Raw genomic sequence first — 10,767 nt, forward strand, 5'->3', positions numbered from 1 at the left:
ATGGAGATAAAGTTAGTAAAATGAACAAAAAGCACAACAGCAGCAGGTTCTGCCACTTGCTTCCAATGAATGGCGTAATAAAAGCAGAGGGTTTACACTCAGGCAAAGAAAGGCATTAAACTTGATTGGGCTCGCACAGTTCTGGAAAAGAAGACAAAAAATTTTTTTGGACAGATGAAATCACCTGAAATTATGTCAGTTTGTCCAATTACCTTTGAGCCTCTGAAAATGGGGGACTGTCGGTGATTTTGGTTTTTTGGTTTTTTTTTAAAGGCTGTAATTCCTAAACCCTGTACAATAGTACTGGTACAACCCTCGAGTTAAAGCTGCAAGTCTGCACAGTCTGCCTCAAAACTAAAAAGACAAAACTACAAAGATGATACCATTGTCCAAATAGTTATGGGTCTAACTGTATGACATGCTTTCTGTTTAAGCATCTTGAATAAGTATTTCTGCCTTAAGATCCTAAAGTATAGATTCTCATGCTATTAATAATGATTGGAAAGTGTTTTATATTTAGTCAAACAATCACTCATTGCTTTTATTTCCCTCTACAAACAGCACCAAAAAGTCCATGTCTGCAGATGAACTTTCCAAGATCAGCTCATCAGGCTCTGACAGCTCATCTTCAGTCAACGAGGTAACATCAGCTCCTGTATCAGTGATTGACCTAAAAAGTTTAATTTAACCTGTCTTTATTATTTTTGTGCTCTTATTGAGTGATTGTTAGTGTCCTTGCTGCATGTATGATAGTGTTGTAGCTTTGTGTACTGTGAGCTAATGTTACAGTGAAAAACACATGAAAGGAGGCTTCTTGCACATCAAAGGAGGTCTCGCAGACCTCGTACCTCATCACTTTCCCTGGCCCAATTAGGTCAAGGTCCGGGTCCGCAAGCGCAAGAAACACAAGCGGCGCTTAGCCTACGCCCGCAGTGGTTTGATGTGTAACTTTGCTGGCTCCAAGGAGAGCGAGTACTGGAGCTTTCCACTGCCGCCCATAAGTCCCTGTGTGGCCAGTCTGACGAGCTTGGTCAGTAGCGCCGATGTCCGGGACCTCAAATCCAAGGTTGGATATAGGGATTTTTTTGCCAACCAGATCTCTTCTCTGCATGCAACTCTTGCATGTGTATGTACCAAATGGTTGGATAGCTTGGATTGTTCTGGGACTTCTGATTTCTGCTGTGGAGGCCAGGACAGCGAAAAATGGGCTGTTGCTTTCAAGCAGAAGGGAAATATTAAAGCCCGTTTTTAAAGCTCATTTCTGATCTTTCTTGTCTTTCCGACCAAAATGAGGAGAGGGTCAGCAAGGACAGAATATTAGAATATGAAAAGAATATTATTATGTGCTCTGATGTCAGTGTGTTTGGTCACTTCTTGTCGTTATGGTTATGCAACACAAACTAACATACAGTATTTAATAGGCGGCCATTATTAAATCAGTTTTGATTTATTAACTTATCATCAAGTCTTTTTAATTGTGGACTGAAACTTCTATTAATATTTAACTATAAGGAATTGTACATATTAAAGTAACATATGTTCCCCTTGACCCTGATAATGCATATATGCAAATATGACTTGTTGATTTCCTCTTTACAGAGCCATCCTGGTCTATTAACGACTGCTTAACATTAGGGCTGCCACAAAAAGATTATTTTGTTAGTAACCGATTATTTTTGCAATTAGTCGACTAATCAGATCATCATCCATTGGACGTAAAACGTACAGCTTATTGCACCAGCATGCATGTGCTCTTATATAACTATCATTAGCTTACAGCTTGAAGTGTTTAAGGTATGTGCTAACTAAAAATAAAGACAAGATGATAGTTTATTAAACTTTTAATTTTTAAATTTGGAGTAAACTCTCTACCATCTCACACTTCTGTTTAATCGGTTTTCTGTTTGACGTTTATTCAGCTGTGTGAACAATATAACAGTAGTTATAGTATAGATTTGAATGCTCGAGGTGTAAGTGCAGCCACTCAGCCTGTACTGCATGTGTCACAAGTTAAAAGACAAAGGCAGACTATGCTTACAGGATGTGATGTTACAACACTAGTGAAATATTAATGTGTCATATTTCAAACGTATTTCTTTGTTCTAACAAAGAAAATTAAAATCATGATGAACAACAGGAGTAGTGATTACTGTAACTATATCACCAAGTAAACTCGCAACATTTTTAAACATTTTGTTGTTCAGCAGCAACAAGACTGACGGACTGTGTTTGAGGTAATATCACAAATGTCACAGATTTAATATTTGGTGTTTATTTGCTGGCTTGTCGGTAGCGGCCCTTTAAAAGCAAGTCTACCACACATCTATTCGACCAACGCCAGCTGATCTGCGATGCCAGTTAATCTGGAACACCGGCTCTAGTGAGCCTTAACCACCCGGCTAGCTATCGAGCTGGTGGGTAACAGACGTCTCCGAAAACGTCAGGGCACTTTTGCAAATATGTGATGTCTTGATAAATTGGGCAAATATTTGAAGTTTACACAGCTACATTCTCGCCTAAAAATATCTTAAAAGTTTATTTTGTGACCCAAAAAGACACCCGACACAAATCTGGTAAAAGGGAGGACGCATTTGTCGCAGCATTTGGAGGAGTCTTTGAGTTTGGACATCCTTTGTCGCATCGCTGTTACGTAATCGACCTGCAAATGCGACTTCCGAAAGATGCAAAAGACACCTCTGAACTTGGACACAGCTAAGATACCGAAGACTGCTTCTTCTTCTTTGGCGTTTAACGGAAGCTGGTGATGGACTGTCACTATTGTGCTGCAGTTATATCATGTGCATTGGGTGTGGTTTGGTGGAGGCACTTGTAAATTTAAATGTACGCCTTTAAGATGATATTGGTGCTTGCGCAGCAGGGGAGCACGGTTGGGGGGAAAGGAGTGACTGTCACTTTGGATCAGAACGTGATTTGTTTTGTTGTTGTTGGCTTCTTTACACAATTTGTGCTCCAGTTTTTAAAATCTTTGTGTTTCAGATAACTGATGGCTCAACGTTCTCCCTTCCAATCCACAACACCAATGAGGACAGCATAGGACATCACGACACCAGCACCCCTGATAGGTGAAGCCCTCACTCAGTTAATTTATAAAAATTCAAAATCCAACATTAACGTTCTGTGGTAATTTGATATTCTGCTACATGGAATTTATGCAGGTTGTCTTTTTTGCAGGACTTGGTCTCTCGGTAAATTCCTGAGGAAAATGGCACCCAGAATATCCCCCAGCAGTGAATCTCCAACAGATAAAGCAGGTAACCACAAGTCTGGAAATGCAGATTCAGTGTATTTATATAATGCAACACTGATGACACTTTAATGACTGACATGTAGTAAACTTTAAATGGGCTGCAGGAGATATTTAAGTCAAAAGATGTTGGATTTAGAACTGTATTTGATACGTTTTATAGCTTTAACTGTTGGATAAAGACCTCCTCCATGGCTATTCCTGCTACACCAACATAGTTTTAAAAAATGAGCATTTCATTAAAATTACAGGATTTAACCTTCAGTTAAGTCAAATCTTATTGTAATGTTATTACTAATATTGCTATCTGTCCTTTTGCTGCCAACAGTCACCTTCTCCAAGCACACTTCACATTCTAACCAAACGACAAACCAAAACAGTGCGAAATCAAATCGTAACCCCACCATTCGAATCAGCCGTGCCACACGGGGGTTGCAGTGGGACTCCTCTCTGGACCAAGAGGTTACTGACAGCAAGGAGCTACGAAACCTGGATGAGTTCCTTGGGAATCAGGTGAGATCACAACTTAAGAGGGAGAAGGAGCAGGTTTCTAACTTGAGTTTAAACCCACACGACTCTCTCATTTATACCATAAATGTGCTATTTTCAGGACTTACTTCTTAGGTAGATTATCATTGTACACATAGATGGGCAACATGAAATGGGTCCCAGTTATAGCCAGCCCAGTTATTTTACACAACTTTAAAACCAGATTTACAAGTTATTTAAAAAATGCCTTTTTTGGCACTAAATATTGTCCATATTTAGCACATTATTTCCTGTCTTCAGCTTCAATATCAGCTATCCACGTTTAGAAAAACGTCTAGTTGTTCACACTTTCCTCACCTTTGTCATCAGGTGAATGAGCTGCAAACTAGAAAGGATCTGTCGCCAGCTGAGACGATTTTTCTCACAGCCACGATGCAGTTCAGAGAGAACATCAAAGACATGTACTCTGTCCAGGTCAGTCAGTGTTTTAACTTGTTGGCTCAAATGACAGAGGAATATGGAAGGCAGCTTTTTCATGTTTTCCTTGTGAAAATCTTCATTTTTTTTACACTTTTACTGACCAAATAGCTTGAAAATAATAATTCTGTTGGCACCCTCAGAAGCCCCAGATTCACTACAAAGATCTGATGAAAGGCTTCCATAACAAGGTGAACACGCTAGCAGGAGCCACTGAAAAGGGAGAAGTTCCAATGGTGGTAAACCTCTTCCAGTCTGTGCTGGACGGCTTCATCAGGGCCACAAAGAAACGAGCAGCGTCTGAACCTGCAAAGGTAAATTTTATTGCATTCGGTCGATCCTCAGTTGCTAAAATACTTTAAGAGTACAGCTCATTTATATGTATATTTCCCTTCTGGGTTCTAGACGTTGAAGAAGAGAAGGAAAAAGGATAAAAGTGTAAGTGAAATATCATAATTGAATTTACTTCTCGTGAATCTTGCTGAGTCTCATGAGGGATCTTGCTTTATTTCTTGTGTCTACAGCTTGACAGTCCTCTGGATCACCTGTTCAGCACATACCAGGTGAACATTATGCAGTCATGTGACTTGTGTGGCTCCTACATCTGGGGAATGGAGAAAGCCTATATGTGCAGTGGTGAGTTAAGAAAACAATTTGTATGAGCATTTCAAGAAACAATAGACAGTTCAATTTGACTGTGTTTTCCTCCTGTTTTTATTTTAGCGTGTAAGTTGATATGTCACAAGAAATGTCTGAGCAAAATCATCACGGACTGCTCGACACGGTGTGCCAGGCAGGTAGGTATTTTTCAATCAAATATCGTAGTATGAAAGAATAAGTATAAAAACGTTCCCTTTTATTGCTTGAGACTCATGTCTACTCTTCTTATCTTGTGATAGGATGGCAGTTTACCAGCCTCAGCTCACTTTGGCGTGCAGGTGTGCGCCCTCACCAGTAAAGCCAACCCCGTGCCCATAGTGATGGAGACGTTGCTGATGCACGTGGAGCTAAACGGCCTCTACACCGAAGGGATTTACCGCAAGTCGGGCTCGGCCTGCCGAGCGAAGGAGCTTCACCAGGTTCTGCAGAAAAGTAAGAAATTAATGAAAGTTGAAATGCACGAAGTTTCCAGAAAAACTATTTTACAAGAGTATAAATTCTAAAAAAAAGTCATCAAATCTCCATAACCTAATGGCAAAAAAAGCCATTTAAAATAACCTCTTTTTGAGTATAATTTTTTGTGTGTGTGTGACCTGTTTTTTACCTTCAGATCCTGAGACAGTATGTTTGGATAACTACCCGATCCACACCATCACAGGCCTGATTAAACGCTGGCTCAGAGAGCTGCCTGACCCCCTCATGACATTTTCCCTCTACCACGACTTTCTGCATGCTGTGGGTGAGGAACTGTTTAAACTTTGAGCACTTTTTTTTTTTTTTTCAGAAATGCCTTAATTCTCTGCAAACATCCTCTTAGACTTTGGTTCCATGTTTACATGTTAGTGTCACACAGCTTCTCCACATTTTTAATTACCTGCTCAGCCACGTCCCAAAGGTCCTCCACTTTATTGAGATCTGGAGACTGTGGAGGTCATTTAAGTACAGTGAACTAACTGTTCAAGAAACCAGATTGAGATGATTTGAGCTTTTTGACACAAGAGCAATGACACAATGTGATCTTCGTTTGGCACAGTTGGTAACAATATGCAGGTAGGTGTGGCATTCTGAGATGCTTATCAGGGCATTTTCAGCCAGAGAACTCCTGTTCATTCGGTTTCTGATCATTCTCTGTAAACGTTGTGTAAGAAATCCCAGTAGATAAAACACTTTCTGAAATAATCAGACCAGCCTGTCTGGTACAAACTACCACACCACAAAGTCTACTTTCTTCCGCATTCTGATGCTCAGTTTGAATTTAAGCTTGTTACTTTTACCATGTCTATATGTTTAAATGCATTGACTTGCTGTCGTGCATTTGGTTAATTAGATATTTGTGTTAATAAACAGTTGAACATGTGTAACTAATAATGTGGCGTGTTATGTGTATATGTTATTGCTTAAAAAGAAACATAGCAGTTATAACTGTGTGACTATTCTGCATAATATTGACAGACACTATGTACATGTTGACTCTGTGTTTCAATGGTGACTTTAAAATTTTCAGTATTTTCAAATATAAACAAATGTGAGTGCAGATATTTAAAATTTCCCCTGTTAATTCATCCCCAGAATTACCCGAGGAAGAAGAGAGAATAAAGGCCGTGTACCAAAAGCTCGAAGAACTTCCTCCTGCTAATTTCAGCACGTTAGAGCGGCTGATCTTTCACCTTGTCAGGTAGGCAGAGTCGACTTTTCTTCAGTCATGTGGTGAAAGTCCAGTGAGATTTTGACCCGTTTGTTTCTCTCAGAGTTGCAAAGGACGAAGAGCACAATAAGATGTCACCAAGTGCACTTGCTATTGTGTTTGCCCCCTGCATCCTGCGTTCACCTGATTCTGATGACCCCCTCCTCTGTATGAAGGACGTGCCTAGGACTACACTGTGAGTGATCATATTGTGCACTACTGCAACTTTACACAGTCCTTGTTAGACACTGTATTTCTAAAATAATAATAATATTAATTGACTGTTTTGCACAGTTGTGTGGAGATCCTGATCACTGAGCAGTTCAGGCGCTACAACGAAAAGATGCAAAATATCCAGGAGCTGGAACACGCGGAGGCCATGGCTGTCAATCAACTCAGACTCAGAAGACAAGCCACGGTGAGAGGACGCTACAAAGGAAGAGCAGAACAAATGCGACACCAAACAGCGTTTGTTTAACTGCATCAGTCCGGGTGATGTTTTGCATTAAGACAGACCCTGCTAAAGAGAAAAGTAAACTATCCCAGAAACACATATTGGAACTGTCCTTTCTGGGGTTCAGTGACTGCTCCAAGCTCGAGATGCGTTGTTTGTGGTCTTCCACCGCTTCCCACACAGCTTGAAATTTGGTCTCATACTTCTTGTAGGTGTCTCTTATTTCTGCCAAAGGTTCAGCTTTGTGCTCTGCTAGCTTCTCGGTTAGCGGAGCTGTGATTGTGCTAGCAAGGCTCGCCGACTCATCACGTTCTTGTTCCTCTTTCTTCCTATTTTTCGACATTTTCCAAAATAGCGGGCGCAAATGGTCCTTAGCAAACAGTTCTGAGCACAAAAAAAGTAAAGTAGGTAAATGATTAAGTAGAAGTTATAAAAGTTCGGGAGCACTAACAAATACGAGAGAGAGAGAGATAAACCCACAGATAGCTCACAATAATGCTGCTCTGGCCTCTGTGCAGGTTGTTGAACAGTCTGAGCTCAAGGTTCCACAGGAAACACAGCCTGATGAAGCGGTGAAGACCCTCCTTGAAAGGATCGAGTCCCTCAAGCAAGAAAAGTGAGCTAGTAATGTTTACTTCTAGTTGTACTCCTTTTATTCCTCTTATTTCTCTCATTTGAATGTTAATATCTTTTTTTGTTTACAGGTTGGACTTGGTCTCCAGGTTGCCTGAGCTGGATCAGGAAGAATCTGACATTGAAAACTTAGACTCCTCATCATGGTTGAGCACCGACAGCCTGGACCTACTAGGGACACTGGACTTGGAAGGTCAGTAAAGAGGTATGGTATTTTCGCCTTCCTCTGGGTGTAACAATGAGAGTTTGTCACTTGGTTAAACATTGTAAAGTTGTTTTTCACAAACCACCATTCACTTAACCTGTGTTCTGTGTTTTTTGATGTCACTGAGCTGGTCCGGGGTCTGTTTTGGCCACTTTAAAGTTTTTGCTCTCTCTCTCTCCCTCCCTCCCTCCCTCCCTCACTCTGAGAGTGTGTTTACTTTTGTTTTTTTGGGAGGGGGGGAGGGGTTGTTTTTTGTTTGTTTGTTTTGATATGATAGTATCTTTCACTTGCACTGATCTCTCATTATAGTGCAAAGCTTTAAAGTACATATTCAACACTGAACCAACTTCAGGTGTTATATCTGCCGCATTTCTAATGAAATTACAAAAGAACAGGCCTCGCCTGGCCATGAAACACATGTAAATGAGGAATTATGTATAAATCGCAGTAATTCCCTAACAATAAATCTTTTTTTTTTTTTATAACACAAAAATTATGTCTTAGGTCAACAAATTATGACCTAAACGGGAGCTTCTCTTGTGTACTACATCTGCCATACCAAGTGTGTTTAGTAATGTTTGTGTTCTCAGGAAAACCAATCACGCATGTGAAAACCCAGGAACCTGACCTCCCTCCCAAACCTGCTGACCTGACACAGAGAATTAGACATCTAATGGTTCAACGCGATCATGAACAGAAAGAGTTCACATCTGGAGAAAAAGCAGATGTTATCCAGCCTCGAAAAGACACTCCCTCCCCAGCCAGCACGCCCCAGATAGCCAGTAAGAAGTTTAACGGGAGCTCTGACGACCTGGACATCCCTTACATTGACGAGGATGAAGATTTAAACGGAGAATAACACCATAAATTGTTATAATTTGAAAAATTCCCAAATGTGTATTAATGGAAACAAAAAAGTGTGCGCTTTGTTTTGTAGACGTTTCGATTTGTCCATGCTGGTATGGAAATGAACTGCTTTGAAAATGTATATGTATTTAATGGGAGATGATGCTGACTGTTCTTTCGGGGGAGGTTTTATTATTATTATTATTATTATTATTATGGCAGATCTGGATTAGTACTTCTCTTTGTATCAGTATACTGCGTGTAATTTTTTTAACCTATTTCAGAATTGTACAGCTCTGATTTTAATAAAAGGCAGATATTTTTGACGTGTTCTTTGTGACGAGCTCCGTCAAGAAATATAGAACGTGATAAAGAGCACTCAAGTACACAAGAGTGTCTTTTACTAATTAACTCTGAGCTCAATCACTGTGTTACTAATGAATGCCTTGTGTGTTGTTGGGGAATAAATAGCTTGTGCTTGTACCAGAAAACTTCTGACCTTGTACATAAAGTGATTCTGTCTCCTAAAGACTTCAGTGCTGCATTTTGTGTTCTCATCCTGCTCACAAAGACATCCCTTTAGTTGTATTTCTAGTTATATTGATTTAATTCTACACTACTGTGACTGATTAAGTTTACCTGACTGACTTTATTTGCTATTGCAAAGCTGTGCAACTTCACCAAGTCAGCATCTGTTTATAATTTCGTTTTCTTTTTTATTTTAGGACATCATCCAAGTTTTGCCAATATCACCGACTGAAATAAACCAAATGTTATCAAGGCTCAGCGTGCTGCAACATCCTCTAGTCACTAATGTACTTATTTTCTGTCATGTGTTAAAGGTTAATAGGAAAAATTTATTTTGATTATTTTATTACTCAAGTCAAGAATAAAAAATAAAAAAATGAAGCTGGAAATCGGGTCAAATCATAACAAGCTGAATTTAAATGTAATGCTGTTGACATTCAAACTCATATTTGCGGCAAATTTAATAAGTGAGTATTTAATTGGAATAAGTGTTAGAGTATTTTTTATTTATTCCAATAGCTGGGAAATTACAGTGTTACAGCAGTCAACAGTGAAACACAACTCAGTAAAACAAACACAACATCGGAAAATGAAGTAAAGGTATGAAATGACACTAGAATAGAAAGAAGTGAAGCCCTGACCACATCAAAATTGAAATGTCAGACAATTGGAGCTTAAATCTAAAATGTATGCAGATATTGTCATATGAGGTGGTTTTGAAAAACTGTGACACTGGAAAAAAAAATCACATCACATGTGAAAATATCAAGTTATCTCAAAATCTTTACTTAAAAACTTTACATTTCTAGTTATTTACTGGGAGGCTTGAGTTGGTAAGTTCAAATTGTGAGATTCTTATGTTATGCCTGTTGGAGAGATACAGTTCTAAATTTCAATGTTCTTGTATAACAGCCATAAAGTTTTTACTGTTTAATTCTAAATGAGATTTCAGTCACAAAAATGTGAGTTCAATAATGATATTAATTGAATTTCGTCTTCATTGATTACGCTCTTCAGAGGGCCAAACTTGGAGGTACATGGTTTGTTTTGCTTTATTTGTGGCTCACTGTGAATGTTACATCTGCACACATCCTGTGGTGGTTTTGCGTTTCCATTACCCAGAAGTCTAAAACTTTCATTTGTTTTAATTTTTTTTCTTTTTCTGCTACACAAGCAAAAAGAGGCACCAGCCCCTATTTGCTTTACATAGTAAATTTTATGTTTATATATAACTAGACCGTTTTTGCTGATATTTTAAATCATAATTTTCTAAACTATTTCACATTTCTTATTTGTTTTTATCAATTGGTGTTTACATATTTTCTCTCCCACTGTATTGATTTTTTAATGCCATGCAAACTTTTATTTTAAGGCTACATGTAACCAAACTTTCACCTACATCTATACTACACACACGCACAATCGCTAACTTAGTATGCATACTACACAATCTTAATCCTAGGTTTAATAAAATAGCCATCTTTAGAGTATGATGTTCATTAAATATTTTGAGTTTGAATACGTAT

General features: G+C 38.9%; 1 protein-coding gene across 4 annotated transcripts in view; it reads left to right on the forward strand.

The window, feature by feature from the left end:
* LOC113010470 (myosin IXb) overlaps nt 1–9,244 on the forward strand; it is a 31,165-nt gene extending 21,921 nt beyond the window's left edge. For 2 of the 4 annotated variants that reach the window (XM_026149525.1, XM_026149526.1), the window contains 18 exons: nt 562–640; nt 875–1,066; nt 2,998–3,083; nt 3,193–3,272; nt 3,594–3,778; nt 4,124–4,228; nt 4,375–4,545; nt 4,637–4,669; nt 4,756–4,867; nt 4,955–5,028; nt 5,131–5,323; nt 5,502–5,630; nt 6,461–6,566; nt 6,640–6,771; nt 6,870–6,993; nt 7,548–7,645; nt 7,734–7,855; nt 8,458–9,244. In XM_026149525.1, the coding sequence (XP_026005310.1) occupies nt 562–640; nt 875–1,066; nt 2,998–3,083; nt 3,193–3,272; nt 3,594–3,778; nt 4,124–4,228; nt 4,375–4,545; nt 4,637–4,669; nt 4,756–4,867; nt 4,955–5,028; nt 5,131–5,323; nt 5,502–5,630; nt 6,461–6,566; nt 6,640–6,771; nt 6,870–6,993; nt 7,548–7,645; nt 7,734–7,855; nt 8,458–8,726 (2,290 nt within the window). In that variant the 3' untranslated portion in view covers nt 8,727–9,244. Of the gene's footprint in view, nt 1–561; nt 641–874; nt 1,067–2,997; nt 3,084–3,192; nt 3,273–3,593; nt 3,779–4,123; nt 4,229–4,374; nt 4,546–4,636; nt 4,670–4,755; nt 4,868–4,954; nt 5,029–5,130; nt 5,324–5,501; nt 5,631–6,460; nt 6,567–6,639; nt 6,772–6,869; nt 6,994–7,547; nt 7,646–7,733; nt 7,868–8,457 lie in introns of all 4 variants that reach the window. The other 2 variants (XM_026149528.1, XM_026149527.1) reach the window with 2 other exon arrangements.
* Nucleotides 9,245–10,767: the final 1,523 nt, after the last annotated feature.

Source organism: Astatotilapia calliptera, chromosome 18, assembly GCF_900246225.1.
Source record: "Astatotilapia calliptera chromosome 18, fAstCal1.2, whole genome shotgun sequence".
Classification (NCBI taxonomy): domain Eukaryota; kingdom Metazoa; phylum Chordata; class Actinopteri; order Cichliformes; family Cichlidae; genus Astatotilapia; species Astatotilapia calliptera.